General features: G+C 41.4%; 1 protein-coding gene across 3 annotated transcripts in view; it reads left to right on the top strand.

Annotated features, from left to right (window-relative positions):
* Dusp16 (dual specificity phosphatase 16) overlaps positions 1-21471 on the top strand; it is an 83728-nt gene that overhangs the window by 22659 nt on the left and 39598 nt on the right. For all 3 annotated transcript variants that reach the window (XM_041632722.1, XM_041632732.1, XM_041632741.1), the window contains 2 exons: positions 13535-14117; positions 15814-15952. In XM_041632722.1, the coding sequence (XP_041488656.1) occupies positions 13890-14117; positions 15814-15952 (367 nt within the window). In that variant the 5' untranslated portion in view covers positions 13535-13889. The remainder of the gene's footprint in view (positions 1-13534; positions 14118-15813; positions 15953-21471) is intronic.

The following is a 21471-nucleotide window of genomic DNA, read 5'->3' as shown; positions in this document are numbered from 1 at the left end:
AAGAGGACGGAGTGGACAGTAGCCAAGAGGTCAGGCAGCATCCCTGGCTTTGCAAGTGTTTGGTCTCTGCTTCCGCTGTTCTGCCATTCTCTGCCCAGGCCCTGACCCTGTCACTCCATGGTTCGCTCCCTGGTGGCATAGCTTTCTTATGCCATTAAATTCTCAGTACCTACTGTATGCGTGTGTGCATGCGTGCGTACGGTGTGTGGACAGATGCAGTGATGTTAGAATTAGTATAGCCTAGGCTCCTGCAGGGGGTAAACAATGTTGCTAACCATCTTTCTGGGCTACATGGCAGAGAAGTGGAAATAGTTATTGCAGATCAAGCCTTGGGAGTCCCTATCCATAAAAGGGATGATTTGGAACAATTTCTCTGCTGGTTGTGGACCCATTGCCCCAGAGTTATCCTTTTAATGTGAGGATATAAATTGTGACATTTTTTTACATGACTTGGGTGATCAGAGCATCCCTGGCACCTTCCTGTTCTGGCTCTTTCTAGATCATAAGACGCTCACAGTGGTGTCTTTCTGTTGTTAGTGAAGTCATGTCAGATGTTACTCTACAGAGTGTACTAACACGGCTTGGGAAAGTGCAGTGGCATGTTCTGGGTGGCCACTGAGCATTTTGGTAAAGCTGAAATGAGGAACAAGGTCTTCTGAGTCCTGTCCAATTTTTTTTTCTTTAAAAAACAATACATCATGAAATCTCATTTTTATTTATTTTTTCTAAGCTCCTAGGATTAGTTTTGTTTGGAAGCTGCAAAGAAACTGAGCTGGCCTGAGTTGTGGGTGCTTGGCACAGAAACTTAGAGAAGGAAGCGTGTGTGTGTGTGTGTGTGTGTGTGTGTGTGTGAACAGTTTTATAGCTCCTGCTTTCCCTGAGTGGAGCTGAGCAAGGGGCCAGCAGTTACCCCTGGGCCTGGCTGGCCTCCCATTTTTGAGGCTCCAGAATTATTTTTAGCCCCAGGGCCTTGGAAGCAGGTGTGGTCTGTGCTTGAAGGCCATGCCTGGAATGTGTTCGAGCCTTGTTGTGCTTGTCTACTTAGGAGCTGACAATGGTGACCTAAGCCTACTGCTTTAGTTTGCCAGGAGAATTTGCACCTTTTTGGTGAGGAATGAAAAGTCATACTCTATTACATTTGTGATTTGTTTAAGCAGCTTTGCTTTGGAAACTTTTAACACTCGAAATACATTTTAAGAGTATTAGTACTTTATTAAAAGTATACCCCAACTGATTGATGTGCTTTATAATTCAAGTTTCTAGTCACAAGTATTTGCTTTAACCTTTAGTTTTCTGGGCAGCCGAGATAAAACTCAGTGCTGTAGACAGAGTTTACATTCATAAGGTTCAGGCCCTAGCAAACACACTTGTGCACACACAAACACTTGCACATATACAAACATACACACTAAAGTTTAGTTTTCACATTTATTTAGACTTTTAAAAGATTTTGTGAGTATGTGCATGTGTGTGTGTGTTTGTATATTGTTTCTTGAGATCCTTGAGCATGTTGGGCAAATACTATACCTACAAAAAAGTTCTTTTCTGAAGCTACAGCTAGGCTTTTACCCCTTGAGGGCTAACATCAACTTTCATATATTGTGTTAGTTCATCTTCCAGTTTGTCCACTCATCACCAACTTTTTTTTTTTTAAGTCAGTCTTGCTAAGAAATATAGCAAGGTAGGTGTGTGTGTGTGTGTGTGTAATGTCATTTGCTAATGCTTTCCTTTTTTTTTTTTTTTTTAAGGCAAGTTCATGTATATCTAGAATGGCCTCAAACTCCCTTCATAGCCAAGGATGACTTTTGAGTACCTAATTCTCCTGTCTCTACCGTCTAAGTGCTGGACTCGAAGGCATGTGCCAACATACTACATTTCATGGCTTGCTCCTAGGGCTGCTGACACTCTCTGAGAAGTTAAATTATGACCTTTCTTCTGTTAGACTACTTCTAGGTTATCCACGTTTGCCCTGACTTAGCACATGGTGGCAATTTAGCTTTTCCGTCAGCGAAGCATGCCTGTCTTTCTCACAGTGGATTTTGTTATGGTGAATTGGCCAAAGGTGCTGCATACCCATAGAGATTCTGAAGTTACTGTGACCAACCCCTTGAATACCAGTTCTTGAGTTACTTGATCCATCCTTTGACAAGAAGGACATCTTGAAAACATTTCTATTTTAGTGAAGAGATTTTTAAAAGTTTTTCTTATATAGATTTTTCATATGTCTATCCTGCTTAGTGTCTGTTAAATTTTACTCCATTCCTTGTCAAAAACAACAAGAAGAAAAACCAGAAACAAAAACCCCTCAAGACTCTGACTATATATAAACATTTGTGTTCTTAGAAGCTGTGTACTGTGCAAACTTGCAATCTTTCTCGTACAGTTTCTTTATTTCTTGGCTAAGACATACATTAATTTAGGAACCGCAGCGCCTTCCTTTTCGGTACTAAAGGAAGAAAATGCTTTCAGTTTCTTTAGTATGTGTGTGGATTCACCTACATACATTCTTGTATATATTTCACACTAAAGTTGAAATCTTATTTCTCTGGAAATGTGTCATTTCCAGTAAATACAGCCATAGTTTTGAAGAAAGACTGAGTATCTGCTATATCTTTTATTAGAATTTGCCTAATTCAGGATTATTTTGGTCAGTGTCTTCATTATTTTCAATTAAGCTTTTGGTGCAGAGCTGCAGTCTTCCAGGTATCCTCTTAACTTGCTTTCTCACCTCCTTCATGATTTTATTTTGGTGATCCCTTCGGAGGAAGGCTCTGGTCGGCCTGAGCCTCTTCTAGCATCTCTCCCCTCTTACCTCTGCTTTAGTTTTTCTCCATAGACTTCCCACTACCATATATTTTATTTTGCTTATTATATGTACCTCCTAGAATTTGCATTTTAAATTCCCTCCCAAAGGCTCATCTATTAATGACTTAGTCTCCAAGTCATATTTTTGGGAGGTAGTAGAACCATTCGGATGTAAGATCTTGGTGGGAAAATTTTAGGTTACAAGAAGCATGCCTTCAAAAGGGATTGTGGGGCCCCAGCTTCTTTTTGCATGCAGGTTTGCTGTGTGGGAAGTTTGCCTAACTTCACATTCTTGCCCATTGCTATTTGACATGCCCACAAGAAGTACCCAGAGCAATGGATCTGCTCAATTTTGGACGGGAGTTTCCAAAACTCTAAGCCAGATAGCTTTTTTAGGAACTGGAGAAATGGTACAGTCGGTAAACCACTTGCTATGCAAGCAGAGGACCTGAGATCAACACTCAGGACCCACATAAAATGCTGGATATATTGTCGCCAGACATTATGCAGACTGAGAGACCTTGCAACACTCAGCTCTAAATGGGATGTCTCCGTCAAATCCCTCCCACCTCCTACCCCCCAGCCCCTGCAGCAGAGGAGGTAAAAAGAGCCTAAGAGCCATAGGGGATGGAGGACACCAAGGAAACAAAGTCTTTTAAATCAGCACAAGCACAGCTCCTATGGGCTCAGGCCTGCACAGGTCTTTAGCGGGTCCTCTGTGCATGTGTTACAGCTTCCAGTGTTTACGGGATTCCTGAGTGTGGGAATGTGAGTAGGTTTCTGAATCTTGTATTTGCTTTTTGTTTTTTGGGGCAGTGTTTCTTTGTGTACCTTGGTTGTCCTGGAACTAGCCCTGTAGACCAGGTTAGCTTTGACCTTACAGAAACCCACCGGCCTCTCCAACTTCAATGTGATAGTTTTTGTTTTATCTTTTTCTTTTTCTTTTTTTAATGAATGAGTGAATGAAAATCTAGCCACTAGGGTAAAATTTAACAACTAAATAGTCACTTATCCCTGCTGGGAGAGGGAAAAATCAGTTTTCTTTAATAGAGTGACACTAGGTATATCAACCACTCCAGGACAGACCTCATGTTCAGGGGTTGATAAGGAAACATATAAGGAATTCCACAGTGGTTGTTTTGTGTGTGTGTGTGTGTGTGTGTGTGTGTGCGCGTGTGCGTTTTTATTTACCTACAATTTGGTAGGATTTTTTGTGTGTGTGTGTGTGTGTGGTGATTTTGGGGGATTTTGTTATATTAGGTTTTGTTTTGAGAAAGAACTTAAAGTTGGGTAGGTGGGGGGAGAGTATCTGGAATGAGTTGGGGGAGGGGAAGAATATGATCAAAATATATTTAAACTTAAAGATTGTTTTAAACAATAATAATAAATATTGGGAAAGATGGTACTTATAATCCCAGCTCTGGGACGGCAAAGACAGGAAGATCCCTGGGGTTTCTGGTTGGCCAGTCTATCCTAATTTACAAGCCTTAAGTTGCAGTGAGAGCCCCTGTTTCAAAAAAACAAAGTGAATAGCATCTGATGAATGGCACCTAAAGTTGACCCCTGGCACATAAGCATGGACATGCATATAAATACACAATATTTTCTTTTAATAAGTTAATTGTTTTAGTAGGTTTTTTTTAGTCGTTTGGTTTTGGTTTTTCGAGATGGGTTCTCTATAATAACAGCTCTGACTGTGCTGGAATTCACTCTAGACCAGGCTGGCCATGAATTCACAGAGATCTGCCTGCCTCTGCCTCCCAAGTGCTGGGATTAAAGGTGTGTGCCACCCAGCCAGATTTTCTTAGAGTAATGGAAAAATGACTAATTCAGCACCCCAGTACTAAATTCTAAGATGGCAAGAATTTTTTACTAGCATAATATATAACTAGATAATCCATTTACATTTATAATTTGTAACGAACAGTTATCATTTATTGCTACATTTCCAGCAGTATCTGGCACATTTTAGGTGTCCAGTAATCACTAACTGACTTGTTTACAACCTGTCCGGGAGATGCTAAGGAGGACCAGGATGTACACATTAGTCTCCTTTGACTCTAACTTGTAAATCTCTCCTCACCACCAGCTTACCTCTATCATGAAAAGCCTTCCAGAACATTTTCTGTGCTCCCAGAGTAAACCTTTTCCTCTTGCCTGGTGGCTCCCTCCTAGGAATCCTTGCATTCCCTTTCCCAGATGACCACCCCATATCCAGGCTCCCCTTCTAGTGGGCAGGACCTTAAGTTTTCAGAGTGCTAGGAGGAAGCATGAGCTGTGGGTGCAGGAGCATGGGTGATGGAGGAAAGGGGAAGGTAGTGTGGGAAGGATCAGGGCTCAGGTGGGTCAGGGAACACAGGTCAGCTAAGCAAACAGGAAACAATGCTGAGAAGGAAGACATAAGCTCCTGCTGAGCCAGTCCCGAGAGTATGCTGCTCCTGGCTAGCAGAAACTCCTTAAGGCTCCTCAGATCTGGTTATGTCTCAAAGGAGAGTTAATCTTTGAAAGTGAGCTGCTGTTCCACCTCCTCTGTGGTTCTCCGGGAACAACGTGAAAACAGCCTGAATGTGGTGACCGCTTTTAGCAGTGCTGCCTGACAGTGGGAGGCTAGGCTTTACTGTGCTTTTGTCTCCATATCTTCGCTGGTTGTCTAGGTAGAGCTGCTTCAAGCAGTCTCTTCTGATACACTGTCGCGTGTCAGTGTTTGTCTTCTGGTGAAAATGTGGACAAAACATGTTCAAGGCTGTTTTGGTTAGGGTGGGTTTTTTTTTTTTTTTTTGGTTTTTTTCGAGACAGGGTTTCTCTGTGGTTTTGAAGCCCGTCCTGGAACTAGCTCTGTAGACCAGGCTGGCCTTGAACTCACAGAGATCCGCCTGCCTCTGCCTCCCGAGTGCTGGGATTAAAGGTGTGCTGTTACTAGCATCCCTTTAGAACTCCCCTAAAAGTCTCTTTTATTTTGTAGTCTGTTTCGTCGATTTTTATTGGTGGGGGAGAGGAAATTAAGTCTAGTTTAATAGACTTCTCACCTGATTCTAACCTCCCATGACTTGCTGAGAATTTGAAGTTGAACTCTAGTCCCACAAACAAGACTGAATCTTTTTCTTCAAGAATAGGTCTTGGAAGCACCATTTGGGCATAGGGATGCTCTCCCTTCCTTGAGCATTTCCCTTTGTAAAGGAAATACTTAAAATGTACGTTTGAATGTAGAGCAAGAACCCAATTGCTCTGCCTTCTAACACTTTCCAGATGCCATTTTGAAATGTTTGTGGGGCCTCCTTTCTTACCCTGCTTGTCTTAGGCCATGTGGGTGAGTTCAAGGCAGCAGTACCCAGTAGCAGACCTTATTGTCATCACGAGTAGAAGGAAAAGGGGAATTTTTTGTAATTTTATGTGCAGTTGTGTTTTGCCTGCATATGTGTGTAAGAGAGCCAGAAGAACTGGAGTTAGATAGTTGTGAGCTGCCATGTAAGTCCTGGAAATTGAATCCGGGTCCTTCGAAAGAGCATTCAGTGCTCTTAACCATTGAGCATCTCTCTAGCACCTGGAACTTTCTAGTTTTGCAGTTGCTTATGTCCTCATTTGACTGACCTTGGAATCATGGTTGTGTTATTGGAAAGTTTAAGAGAAAAATGCTTCATCTAAGAAAATGTTTAATAGACTCATTTAATAATAATCTGGGGGTGGGGAGGTCCTAGCAAGATCTGGGGCTACAGAGCTACAACCTCTCTGGAGGTTGAGGCAGGAGAATTGCAAGGTCAAGACTGCCTAGGCTACAGAGCAAGTTCAAGACTAGTGTAGAAAACTTTACAAGATCCCCTAAAAATAGAAAGTTAAAAAAAACCAAAACAACAACAACAACAAAAAACCCAAACAAACAAAGCAAAACTAACCAGAATAGGATAATACAGCTGAGGTGAAGATGCTTACCTAGTGCACATGAGGACCCTGGGTTAAATCCCTAGAACTGGGGTGGGGGTGGGAGAGTCTAGTTGTATACACTGCTGGCTGCATGTACTGAGGAAAGTCAACTCAAATGTCTTCCTCTTAATTACGTTAAAGGCAAATAGTTGGTGCTTTTTAAAAATTAATCTTTATATTGTTCCTTTAATAAAATAAACTTTTTTTTTTTTTTTTGCGGGCGGGGGAGAGTAGTCTGAATTGGGTTATGAGGCCTGTGCCTCACCTCAGCCATTGAACTCGCGCCGCAGGCCATGAGTCTGTTCCAAGCTCAGGCGAGAGGGGCATACGCCTGCCATGGGGGTGCGGGCCTCTCCTGCCCAGTCTGCCCGCGCGCGGAGCCCTGCTCTCTGGGAACTCACCTCCCCGCTCGGGGAGGGCCGGGTTAGGGCCACGGGGTCCCCAGTCTCAGACCCTCCCAGGGGCCGGGGAGTGACGAGCACCCAGCGCGTGGCCCCACCGATGACCTTCCTCTGCCCTATAAACTCCACTTTTCCACCTTACAGTGCTCACTCACAACAAAGTCAGTAGTATGTTTGACTGATGTATTTCAGAGTTATTTATAGAGTAAATTTTGATGGATCTAAACATTAAATATATTACATAAAACTACTAAAGTTATAAATTTAAGGGGTAAGTTATTCAGTGTTTGATGTTAGCTGTCACAGCATAAATTATTTGATGAAATGTAAATTATACTAGGAACGGTATTTCTTAATCTTTTAATCTTTGTGTACATGTATGATGTGTGTGTTGGTGTATCTGAGTATGGTGCACATGCCACCACGACACGTCAGCTGTCGGAGGATGGCCTCAGGTGTGGATTCTTGCCTTTCAGACTGTGATCTCTCTTTTTTTTTTTTTTTTTTTTTTTTTTTTTTTTTGGTTTTTCGAGACAGGGTTTCTCTGTGGCTTTGGAGCCTGTCCTGGAACTAGCTCTGTAGACCAGGCTGGTCTCGAACTCACAGAGATCCGCCTGCCTCTGCCTCCCGAGTGCTGGGATTAAAGGCGTGCGCCACCATCGCCCGGCCAGACTGTGATCTCTTGTTCACGATTGCATACATCAGATTTCTGGTCTGTTATTTTCTGAGGATTCTCCTGTGTTTGCCTCCATCCTATTGAAGGGGCAGTGGGATTACAGTACCTGTTTGGTGTTATGTAGGTGCTGTGGTTCTGAACTCAGGTCCTCATTCTTGTACAGGAAGCGCTTTACCCACTGAGCTATTTCCTCAGCCTACAAAAAGGTCAGTTTGCCTGCCTGCTTTCTCCCGTCCTCCTCTTTCTTTTTTCTCTTTGCTTCTCCTTTTTGATATGAGTGTTTTGCCTGAATGCATGTGTGCATACAATGTGCTTGCCTGGTGTCCACAAAGGTCAGAAGTAGTTGTTGACTTCCTTGCAACTTTGAGCTGCCTTGTGGATGCTGGGAGCTGAACTCAGGTCCCCTACAAGAGCAGCAAATGCTCTTAACCATGACATCACTTCTCCAGGACCAAAACATAGTTGTCTTTAGTTGTTAGGTACCTAGATACAGAGCTAATTGAACAGATATAGTTCTAGGGGAAAGAGGGCATTGTCTTTTAAGTTTGTTATCTACATATTTCGTTAGATTTCTGAAATGGTATATATAGAAGACTTATGGGTATATTGATTGGTTCAGTTTCTAATGAGATGAAATGTTTTATTTTTTTATTAGTCTTGTGAATGAAAAAAAGCAAGATATAAAAGCTATAGTCGGTGAACTATCTGAACAAAGGAGAAAAAAATAACATTTTTGTTTTTTGTGTTTATTTTTAAAAAATCTTAGGAAGAACAGTGGTCTCCAGTTATGTGTTTTTAAAAAAAAAACAGATAAGAAGCATCTACAACGTAACACATTTAATAAACTTCAGAATAGTGTTAGAAGTTTCAATATTGTGACAATTTGTAACACTATCATCAAGATCCAACTTGTAGACATGTTATGCGTGCAATTTTAGATTTTTCAACCATTTAAATATATATGAAAAATAGAAGGAACTAAAAACTTTAAAATTTGGCTAAGTAGTAGGTTATAAGAATTTAGACTCAGCCGGAGGCTTCTTTGATGTCTGTGGTCAATGTTACTTGAAGGTTATGTGAATGTCTGTGGTCTGTGCTGCCGCCTGAAACCATGTTGGTGTTTGAAGGGCCGTGCTGCCAATAAGGCCGTGTCTGGGTCCGTGGTTCTGCTGCAGCTGGGGTTCATGTTGATGTCTGTGGCCTGTGTTACCACTGAAAGCTTGGCGGATGTCTGTTTTCTGTGTTGCCACCTGAAGCCATGTTGATGTCTATGGGCTGGGTTATCACTGGGGACCATATTGGTGTCTATGGCCTGTGTTGCCTAGGAGGCCATGTTGATGCCTTTGGCCTGTGCTGCCACCAAGGGTTATGCTGGTGTCAATGGCCTGTGCTGTGCTCACCAGAGACCGTGTTGAGGTTCGTAGCACATGCTGGCACTGGAGACCATGTGGATGTCATGGTCCATGCTATTGCCGAAAACCATGTGTAAGTGCATGATCTGTGTTCCTGCTGACTGTAAAGGGCAAAGAAACTACTTTTGTAATATTGACTACAGACTCACAGTTGAGAAAGAGGGACATAGAAGGCTTCTGTGACAACCCCTATCCTCCCTCACCTCCAAAAAGTTAACAGCCTAGATCGAAAACCATCGAAGAGAGCTCTTAAAATTAGTGATCAGGATGCTGGAGTATAGCTCCAAAATTGACGGCTTTTGGGGGGGTACAGGTGGGGAAGGATCTGACCACGGGGAGTTTGACCATGAGTGAGTATATTGTAGAACAAATTGGACTTTTTTTTTCTTCTTCTTTTTTGGGGCGGGGTCACAAGGGTGGAGAGTTTAAAAAAAAATAAACGAAAAGAATTTATGCTCGTGTGATTCAGTTTAAGAATATTTATTCCTTGAACTTTGAGTAGAAATTTTGAGGAGGACTGTCAAGATGGCTTATCCAATAGAAGCATTTGCTGTACAAGAAGCCTAACAACCTGAGCTTCAGACTCCAGACCCTCATGCAATGGGAGGAGAGAGCCAACTCCAAAGGTTGCCCTCTGACCTCTGCATGCTAATTGTGGCATAGTCACAGACACATCAGACATGTCACCCACAGACATGAGACAGAGAATGAGGAAGTTTGGAGGTGAAGTTAGTTGGATTGTTTTGCAAACAATGAACTATTTGCTTGCCCTTTTTAAATCCCATATTAAGCAAAAAAAAAAAAAAAGTCTGAAAACAAAGCCACCACAAATATACCTCTGATCTCAGGGTATTGGCATTCTTCAACAATAGTTGAAGAGAAATTTTAATTTCTGGATAAGCAGGTGTACTCTATCCACAGATATACCCAGCCTGAGGGGTTGAAGCAGACTGTGAGTATTTCGTTAAAATTTTCTATTGATAAAGAAAAGAGGTTAAGATCATCGATACCTCACTCTCTCCGGCCCTTTGTCAGGCTTCTGTCACATATTCAAGTTAGGACTACAGAAAATCAGATCTGGGTATAAAGGGACAAGAGAACTCCAGCTGACTTCGGCCCAGTACTAAATGTGTACAAATGTACTTCACTCTCGTTCCTGTGCTTAAGTTATATCCCGTGTTAGAGTGACTGAGCAGAGAAAGATCCTTTCTTGGTCAGGACAAGAGTCTTTCTGTATCTGCAGGAGCCAGCTAGGGCCATTTCATGCCTGAAGAACTGTCTGCTGAAGGGGAGCAAAGACGAGCATTTTCTGATTCAGCTTGTGCGTGTTTGCTATCTTCTCTTTTTGTCTCAATCTCCTAACCCAGATCCCTGCTGTGTCTCATCCTGATTTTATCACTGAGAGGAGCCAACCACACTCAGAGACCCAGTGCTGTGGGTGGAATCAGCTTGCTCTTGTTCTCAGATTTCTGCTTTCTGTGTTCTCTGGGCACCTTGTGCACAAGTCACATCATTCTTCCCCAGTCCAGAGAGAAAACTGGGTAACCCAGCAGTAGAAGCTCTGGTTTGAAAGTCAGACATCCTCAGTGTAGGGACTTTGGTTGATCTGTGTCACTGAGCAATCAGGACTGTATTCAGTCCTGTGGACGTGTTGGGTACTTTGCAAAAGTTTGTTGATTGCCAAGACAAATTTCTTGCTTTAGCTTCTTCAGCTGAACTTAGAGGTGACTCTCATTCCTCACTGACATAAAAGTGTATTGAAAATAAATATAATAAAATTAATTGAAGTGAAAGTTGCAGGTTAGTAGACAAGAGATGGACTTACAATATACTAAATGTAGGATTTGTAAAATAAGATTTCTCAGGGACCTCTTTGTCAGGCTCTGTGAGAAAGGACTGTAGGAGAGTGGGATTCTGTTTTCATCACTCAGTGATGTCTCTTTTAAAAGAAAATACTTATGTGTATCGATGTTTTGCCTACATGTGTGTCTGTGCACCACGTGTGCGCCTGGTGCTTGAGAACGTGCCAGAAGAAGGTCTTGGATGCCCTGGGAGTAGAGTTAGAGATGGGCTCTGTGAGAGCTGCTAGAGTTCTCAGTACTGAACTGTGTCTCTAGCCTTCTTGATTCCAGACACGAGTGAGCTTTGTTCACCAGTGCTGCCTCCCGCGTCTGAGACAGAGACTAACTACAGAGCCCAGACTGGCCTGAAATTCAAAATTCCTTCTTTTTCAGCCCCTTGAGTCCTAGCATTAAAGATAGGTGCTGTCATGCCCAGCTTCACCAGTGCTTCCTTCTGGAGTGCAGTTTTCCTCCTCCCTCTTTCTGATGATGGTCCCTTTCATTTATGAATCTTAGATAAATTAGGCAGTTGTGAAGAAAAAAGAGTCACTGCTGCATCTGCATTTCATAGAAGCTACAAACCCAGTACATTCCAGGCCACTTCTCTTTATAGCCTGGTCTCTTTTTCTCCATGCCCCAAGCTTGAAATTTTTTTTTTTTTTGTTTTCCCAAGCTTGAAATTTAAGTTTAAAATGAGAGAATATGACCTTAAGATGTTTGAAATCTCTACCATCTTGTTCTGAAATCAGGTAATCAAATATTTATATATAATCTTAAATTGTCCTTGGAACAAGAAAGGTTTTACTTATTATTAAAGTTAAATCGAGCATCTTATCTACAAGAAGAGTGGAAGTAAGAAATTAATATGAGCCATTTTCACCAAATGCTCATCTCTAATGACTGCTAACAGCGAATGTCTCCTTCTAGACAGAGAATATTTCATGTAAAGAAAATGGACCAGGCCGGGCGGTGGTGGTGCACGCCTTTAATCCCAGCACTCGGGAGGCAGAGGCAGGCGGATCTCTGGGAGTTCGAGGCCAGCTTGGCCTATAAGAGCTAGTTCCAGGACAGGCACCAAAGCTACAGAGAAACCCTGTCTCGAAAAAACCAATAAACAAACAAACAAACAAACAAATAAATAAATAAAAGGAATAAAGAAAAAAATGGATCAGGAGAGATACAAATCTCAGAATATGAAAGCCTAGGACCTGACCCACTAAACCTCACTTAGTGTTACTTAGGAAATGGTTCCTTACAAGACTTTGATGAGATAGGGGAAGCATTTTAAAGGCTCTGCCTGCTATCTTCAAGTTCTAGGTTAAGGGGCTTAGTTAGGGTTTCTGTTGCTCTGAAGAGACACCGTGACCACAGCAACTTGTAGAAAGGAAAACATTTAGTTCCGGCTTGCTTACAGTTTCAGAGGTTCAGTCCATTGTCATCCTGGTGGGACATGGCATCATGAAGGCAGACATGGTTCTGGAGAAGAATTCTACATCTTGATCTGCAGGCAACTGTGACACACTGGGTGTAACTTGAGACCTCAAAGCCCACCCCCCACAGTGATACACCTCCTAGTAGTGCCACTCCCTATGGGGGTCATTTTCTTTCTAACCACCACGTGTGTGTGTGTGTGTGTGTGTGTGTGTGTGTGTGTGTGAGAGAGAGAGAGAGAGAGAGAGAGAGAGAGAGAGAGAGAGAGAGAGAGATTTTCTAAGGCTAGAAGTCAATGGTTCTCCTGAGAATGAGGTATGAAAACTGAAGGGGAAGTCTATGACAGGTCAACAAATTTGAGATGGAGAGATGGGCTTGGGAAGAGATAGGCCAGGGCTATGGCTGTGAAACCAACTGCCGTAAAGCTGTGTACATCACAGGCCTTCTGCAGTGATGTACACATCAGTCATTTTTTTTTTTTTTAAATCCCTTTCTTCTTAAAGGGTAGCTGAAATTTTTGGAGCCTTGCTTTCTGACCCTTCTCGAGGGGCTACTGTTTGCACCTGTCCACTCAGCACAGGAATTCTTAAGCCAGGAGAAAAATTTTTTTTTCTTCTAATAATATGGAATTGCTAACCTAAATCTTTGCTGTTGCTCTGTGCAGGTTTTTTGTTTTTGTTTTTAGACATACGTAAGTAAAATGCAAGAAAACCATTTGGAATAGTAATACTTTGACCTGCCTTTTTTTAGCCCTTTAGTTTCATACAAATCATTTAGTTTGGGATCTCAGGTGATTATAATTATGAATGCTATGTATTGTTTTCTTGAAGTTTTTATATTTTGAGGTTAAAACTGAATTAATAGTATACTCTCTTTTCCCTCTTGAAACTTTGTCTACTTGATCTTTTTGTTTGTTCAAATGAAGCATGCATTAAGTATGGAATTAGATTAATGAAGTAAATATTATGAGTCACAACTCTCTAATCTGATACTCATTCTTATTTTTCTGACCCCGTGTTTTGTGTTCTCTTTCTTTCTCTCTTCATATAGGTTGTCAGTCCAGTGTGAAGCTGCGGAGTGAGGGAGCAAAGGTAAAGGATGATGTAATGCCCTGGCTGCCCTAAAGCATCTTTTGTTGTGGATGGTTATTCCCGTCATCTCTTTATGAATCAAATGTGAGGGGCTGCTTTGTGGAAGGAGTCCTGTGCAAGAGCGCATCGACAGGAAAGAGAGACATTCAGCTGGAGGGCTCTTGCTGAAATGGGTTTAACTCTGTGTTGCCAGTCACCACTAGCCTGACCTCATACATTCTTAACAATGGAGTGGCTGAGCCTTTGAGCACACCACCATTACATCATTGGGGCAAATTAAAGAACGAGGTGGGAAAAGAGGACTTATTGTTGTCATGGCCCATGAGATGATTGGAACTCAAATTGTTACTGAGAGCTTGGTGGCTCTGCTGGAAAGTGGAACGGAAAAAGTGCTGCTAATTGATAGCCGGCCATTTGTGGAGTACAATACATCCCACATTTTGGAAGCCATTAATATCAACTGCTCCAAGCTGATGAAGCGAAGGTTGCAACAGGACAAAGTATTAATTACAGAACTTATCCAGCATTCTGCAAAACAGAAGGTAAATTCTTTTATGACTTTTTAAATTAAATGGACATACTGAGGAAATAATTTCAATTGAAGCTTCATTTTTAGTACAAAAAGTAATTTGAGGAAATTTTGATTTCTTTTTAGATGTTAGCAATCTTGCAATACTTAAAAATAAATTAACAATCGCACTGTCACATTAAGAATATTTTAAACTAAGTCAGGCATTGTGACTTATGCCTATATGTAATCCTGACATGGGAGGTTGATGGGGAGGATTGCCACAAGTTCAAGGCAAGGTTGGGCTACATAGTAAAATCCTGTCTCAAAAATGTCAGGGGAAGACAAAATAATATTTTACATGATAGTTAATTTATTGTAATTTGGACATATACTGTATTTATTTGTATATTAATGTCTCAATGAAATCAATTTAAACAACATTTTGTCTTTCTCTAAATCCACTGACAGTCATTCTTTTCATGTGCTCTGAAAGTAAGAACTAATAATTAGAAGTGGAATTAACATTCATATGTGGTAAAACTGGTTGAGGCATTATGTTTGGGAAATTATTATTCTTGGAATAATAAAGTATTGTGCATACATGGGCTGTTCCTCCCCCTCCCCTTTTGTTTTTCTAAACAAAGTTTTATATGGCTCAGGTTGTTCTCAAAGTTGCTATATGGCTAAGGATGGCCTTGAACTCCTGATAAGTGCATCTTTTAATGAACAGCATCTTCTATCACATAGGTTTTTTTTCTTGTTACCTAGGAACCGTGTGCGTGCGTGTGCGTGTGTGCGTGTGTGCGTGTGTGTGTGTGTGTGTGTGTGTGTGTGTGTGTGAGTGATGTGCACGCACATCATGGAGGTCAGAAGAAAACCTTGGGTATTATCCTGGGAAATGTAATCTACCTCCTTTTGAGATGAAATTTCCTCCTAGCTTGGAATTCAGCAGTTTAGGCTAGACTGGTAGATCCCAGTGATTGAACTCGGATCGCCAGACTCCTATAGTAGCTATTTTAACAAACCTCCCTCCCTCCCTCCCTCCCTCCCTCCCTCCCTCCCTCCTTTTCTTCCTTCCTTCTTTCCTTCATTTTTTTTTTAAAGAGACAGGGTTAAAAAGAGAGAGACAGAGAGACAGGGTTTCTCAGTAGCTTTGGAGCTTTGGAACTCTGTAGACCAGGGTGGCCTCAAACTCACAGAGATTCACCTACCTCTGCCTCCCGAGTGCTGGGATTAAAGGCATGCACCACCACTGCCTGGTTTAACATGTTTCTTTAGGTGAAGGATTGTTATTTTTATTTTGCAAATTATAGCATTTGTCAACTTTACCCTTTTACCAAATTTTCAGCACATCATAAAAGTGGCATCAATTTTGCCTTTGGAAAAAATAATTTTTACAAGCACTTAACTGCTTCTGTGGTAATTATATCCAGTAAATTAATTGAATCTAATTTTTATTCAAGTTATTAATTGAAAACAAGTCATTAATTGTTTCAAAATCAGTAAAATGTGAGCTTTTACAAAGCCAGTGGCTTGTTAGATTATTTTTCTCAAACCATCCCTTACCCCCTAATCCCTCTTTGAGACAGTCACAAGAAGTCCAAACTGGCTTTGAATTTGTGTTAGGTGAGCATGTCCTTGTCTCCTGATTCTTCCTTTCACCTTCCTAGTGCTGGAACTGAAGGCTCACACCTTCCTTCTTAACAAGCTTCCCATTTGCATTTTAGGTTGACATTGATTACAACCAGAAGGTGGTAGTTTATGACCAGAGTTCCCAAGATGTTGCCTCTCTGTCATCAGACTGCTTTCTCACTGTCCTCCTGGGTAAACTGGAGAAGAGCTTCAGCTCTGTCCATCTGCTTGCAGGTGAGTGGGTGCAGCCGAAAGGACCTGCTGGCCTTTGTTGTTGTGTGACAGCGGTACCACAACTGGTGTGTAAGGTGAACTACGGCTTTTGATGAATGGTTCCATTGATCTTAGATACTGTTATTTCTCCACATTAAATTAGTCAGTGGTGTTTTACTTTGTTTTTTTGTTTGATTTTGATGCAGGGTCTCACTTTGTAGCCCAGGTTGCCCTCAAGATTGAAGTAGGTAGTTCTCTGCCTCAGCTTCCTAGTACTGGAATTACAGGTGTGAGCCATCACCCTGGCTCAGAGTAATCTGGCCAGCGTAAATTCCTCTTGGCATTTTATTAGCTGGAAATGTCACATAAGGCCAGCTCAGAGCCACTTGCTTTTGTCTGATGATTTTATGTGTCCCTACTGTGTAAGAACACTGAGTGATCTACATCTCGGCTCCTGTGAATTCTCTCCCTGTGGCCAGAGCCACAGCCTTACAGTGTCAAACACTTGAAAAAGACTCCAGAGACTTCTTGGGTATATGAATAATAAAATCAGGAACAAATTGTGCAGATTGTTTCTTCAAATTATTATGTAGATTTTAAAAAACTTATTTACTTATGTATTTGTGTATGTGTGTGATTTTTGGTTTTTTTTTTATGCTTAGAAAAAGGTTTTAATATATAAATGCCAAGCAACTGGGTCATTTTGTAAGGCACATGGGAAGGACTGCTCTCCCCAAGAAAGAGCAGCGTGGCAGGTGCATCTCATGGAATTAGAACAAAACTGTTCATCCTTGGCTTACTTGTTGCAGACTGGCTCTCCCTGGGGCTTGTAGAAGATCAGAGTGCAAAGCTAAACCACTAGTTAGCCATAGAAGCCAGGCAGTGGTGGCACATACCTTTAATCCCTGCACTCCAGAGACAGAGGTAGAGGAACCTCTGTGAGTTCAAGGCCAGAATTGAATCTGCCTAAAAGAGAAACAGAACTCACAAAAAGGTGATTCCAACACTAGGGAGGTGGAGACAGGAGTGATATGTCTGGGCAGAGAGAGGACTATAATATGGGAGGAGACAGGAGCTCAGATGCAGTCTGAGGATTCAGTCCGAGATGCCGTCTGAGGATTTTTAGAGACAGCAGCAGTCTGAGGATTCCTAGAGACAGGGTCACCCCTTTGGTCTGAGCATTGGTAGAGGTGAGAACTCTCTAGTTGTTGGCTTCTCTGCTTCTCTGATCCTTCAGCTTTTACCCCCTTAATATCCTACTCTGTATTCTTATTATTAAGAACAATTAGAATTTATGCTACAGGGGCAGGCACACAGAATGGTAAATACAGTTGACCAATGTGTAGGACCTTAACATAAAGCTGCTACCAGACAGATTCCAGCCATAATACCCACGAGGTTTTTTTTTGTTTTTTTTAATGTGACCTGAGAAAAGATATAGGTATTGTCATTTTCCACCTTTGGTGTTTATTGGAAGGAGGATAGAGTGAGCTTGATTAGTTATTGGTGATTAGATTAGGTCAGTTGTTGGTGTATGAATTGTTTTTAAATTTAACACTGTGAAATTCCATACAGATTTAGATAAAATCTCCGGTTCTGTCACACATTTTTGCTTCAGTTCTCTACGAGCAAGGATAGTTTTTGTTTGTTAGTTTTTGTTTTGTTTGCCTTTTCCCCCCTCAGGTCATCTCTAACCACATCTTATATTTATGCTTTGATTCTCTCGGGTCTCTATGAATGGTAGTTCTATGACTACAGTTTCTGATATTTTGCCTGTCTCTGTTTATAGATGTGTGTAATGCTTAGCAGATGTTCTAGCACTGAGCCTAATCAACCTCTGCCCTTTCACCCATCTTGACAGGCACTTTTTAAAGGGGTATATAAGAGCGCTAGCTGTAACAACTGTTCAAATTCAACTAAGGGTATATTTGGTACTCATTTCGAGTTTTTGTAGCCACCGTGATGGACTTTACCTCAGAGGGCTCTTAGTGAGTGCAAGGTTTCTTGTGATCTCGCTTCACTAACCCATGAAATGAGAGGATCACTCATGTTGGACAAGCACAGTATTTACTGAACCATACCCCTAGTCCCAGTCTTTAAAGAGTTGGTCTGTCAGGACATCCACCCTGCCCTTTTGAAACATTTTCCCTGTGGGAGTTCTGACCTGACAGCTTGGTCAACAGATAGCCATTCTGTGGATGTGTTCACAGTGAGTTTCTGGGTAGATGTCTTACGGGCCTTTATTTATTCCCTTTGCTGAAGAGCATCCCTTTGTTTTGTGAAAAGGTTATCAGTCATGTGTGACTTTGGGAGAGGTTCTCACTGGGTTACAAGGGAGAATGAGGGTTCAGTCTAGGTAGCTGGACCAACTGTATGACAGACCGAGTCAGAACACCTCGTTCCCATTTCATGTAAGAAACTTTGCCTAGATGTGTGGAGTGCTAGGTGAATGGGAAGAGAGTGTCGGTCGGGTCAGGTGGGATTAGAAGTCGCTGAAGGTAGAGCAAGCAGGATGCAGCTGCTCTGCTCTGTACTGGATCCAGTGCTCATTTCTGCTGTTTGATCTGTCGAAATAAAACTCAGGCTTGTGAGGAAGAGAGTACAAACAAGCCATTTCAGTGTTTGACGACACCTTTACTCTAAACCTTAGATATTGACAGAAGGAAGGGCTGAAAGGAAGAAAGCAAGACTGGACGAGTAAAAGCAGAGTCAGGGTCGTCTGATGGGCTTGGTGCCAAGGCTAGCACTGCCTCCTAGGTTTCTGACATCTTTATCGACACAGTCCATGAAGCTGAGAAAAAAAGGGGCTATGTTTTTACTCTGCCACTCGTGGCTGAATGTCTGTAAAAAGTCATTTAGCTGGACTTACAGGTTTTTTTTTTCTTTTCCAGCTATCAAAAAATAGATGCTTCACTTTGAGAATATTTTTGTGAGAATCAGATAGTGCATGTGAAATCTGTTTCCGTAGTCTTTTTGAAGACTGTCACCATTTCAAACTAGAAGACAATAATAATCAGTTGCTAACATTGACTTATGGATCAGCTATTTTTGGTTTTGTTAACCTTAAGAAAACTTTAAAAAACAAACTTTTTTCTTGGCTTTTACTTACCCACTGTTGATCACTTTATCATCTTAGTCTTTTTGTCCTTGTCCTTGTCTAAGTGCTAGATTTATTTCACAGAACTTAAATAAATATAGGAGAAAAGCTCCTTTAACTCTGCTAACATATATGCAGAAATGAATTAATTTGATAACAAGTAGGTTAAAAGATAATCTACAGATAAACAATACTATTCTGTTTCTTTTCTCCCAGCTTTTTTTTTTTTGTTAGTCTTGAGATATACCCACATCTGCATCTCTTGATCCTCCTGCCTCCACTTCATATCCTACCCACATGTGCTACCCCAGCCTGCGTGTGGCACTCAGTCTTCTTGCCCAGCCTCTGGAGTGTTGGAATTATGGGTGGTGTAGCCGTGCCCGGCTCTCTTTCCCCACTGAGTAGATGCAGAAGGGCAGCTTTGCTGTAGTGCAGTGGTAGCGTTTGTGCTTCACGTGTAAGGTCCCCGGTTGACTCTCATCATCCCCTTGTTTCTAGAAGGAATGGTGGAGAGGATAGGCCCATGCACTCGCTACCTTTCCTCTCCCCTCCCCTCCTCCTCATCTACCCCTCCCCTTCTCCTCATAGAAGTCAAGCATAGGGCAAATTCTGAACCACTCAGCTATATCCCTAACTCATTTCTGTCCTGTGATGAGTGACAGGATAACTGTACAGCAGATAAAACTCACAGATGAATCACAGACTTCTGCTCTTTCACATGCAAGGGAGTGGCTCAGTGACCTGAGTTTTCAATTTCTCACCATTGCCTAAGGCTCATACCTACAAGTATTTCCAGAATCTTTTAGAGTTTTCTTAAGTCTAGATTGAGAATCAAGAGTGCTTTCTCTGTCTCTCTCTCTCTGTGTCTGTCTGTCTCTCTGTCTCTATCTCTTTTTGAAACAGGCCTTTCTATGTAGTGCTGGTGGTCCTGGAATATCTAGACCAGGCTGGCCTCGGACTCACAGAGATGGTCCTGCCTCTGCCTCCCGAGTGCTGGGATTAAAGGTGTGCGCCACTACTGCCCTGCTGTATATTGAGTCTTTATGTATTTTAAATGGGTCTAGAGTGATTTAATAGCTTTGTTAATAAATGTTAAGTTTCTGTTTTACAGAATTACTGCACTTCCCAAGGAAAGCATAATAGAAATAACTTTTTTCTTGTTATAGAGTTGCTATTTGTGCTACTATTATTAATTCTATTATCTAGTATGACGTCTCTTCACTTTGAAAATGAAATAACATTTTCAGTCATTCCACACCAAAACTTGTAGCATCTGGTAAAAGATTAAAATAAATATATTTCAATAAAAGCACTCCAGTTATTCAGAATTGGTTATTATTTGTCAGAAACCAAACAAAAAACCAAAAAAAAAAAATTGAAGTGACTGAGAGTCACAGAAAATAGAAAAAACATTTACATATACAATGGAATTATTTAGCCTTACAAAGCAAAGGGCTGGGGGTTACAGCTCAATGGTAGAATATTTGCCCAACATAGTTGTTGCTCTGGGATCAAGCTCAGGATTGGGGAAAGAAAACTCACGCTATTTTCTGTACCATGAACCAGTAAAGAAAAATGCCGAGTGATCAGCTAGGTACAGAGGAGCAGTGCCGCACCAGCCGCACTCACATACTGAGTCTGGGACAGAGAGGGTTGAAGTCAGGCGTGGTGGCCTGTGCTTGTTGTCATACCTCTTGGGAAGTGGAAGCAGAAGTGTGAGGAGTTTAGGTGATCAATCCTTGGCTTATATCAACCCTGCTTAAAAACACAAACATAAACAAAGCAAAAAGGAAACAGTTGAACGGGTGCTGATTAAATGATCTGAGCTATTGAGTAGGTTTCTAGAGGTTGCAACTTGGTGAGTATAGTGAATAATATACTTGAAATCTGCTAAGAGAATAGGATGTGTTAATATTATAGCCACAAAAATGATAGTATATAAACTATGGTAATATTTTAAAATTTGTATCAAATGATTACTTATAAAAATATAAGTTTTACTTGCCAGTTATACTTAAGCAAATTAGACAAAAAAGAATCACTATTGCCTACTAGTTGCCATGGATTTGCCTGGTGCTTTCTGAATCTTAGTTTGCATGAAATTATTTAAATTAGATTGTCTTTCTGCATTTGTTATCTGCTGGTGTGTTTGTCACTTCCTAGCTACCAATGACTAAGACATAATGCCTGAGAGCATGCCTTTTGATAAATCGGGCTACAGAGCCAACTAAAGTTGTTACTTGTTTCCTCATGCTGACATTTTCACAAGCCAAACAAAAGTATCCTGGAAAACAACAGTGACATCATCTACTTTCACCCCACTTTTGCCAGTTATGTGCTCTGGAGAGATGCCAGGTCTAGGTATATTTAACTTTTTTACTACGAGCCTTCAGAATTTGATGGGCACATTTGTGGTTGTGCCCTGCACCTGGCTCTAGGGAAG

This window comes from Microtus oregoni, unplaced genomic scaffold (assembly GCF_018167655.1).
Source record: "Microtus oregoni isolate MIOR12 unplaced genomic scaffold, Mior012 000002F_ref0000024, whole genome shotgun sequence".
NCBI lineage: Eukaryota > Metazoa > Chordata > Mammalia > Rodentia > Cricetidae > Microtus > Microtus oregoni.
The sequence above is the reverse complement of the archived record's forward strand: the minus strand, read 5'-3'. Positions and strand labels throughout refer to the sequence as shown.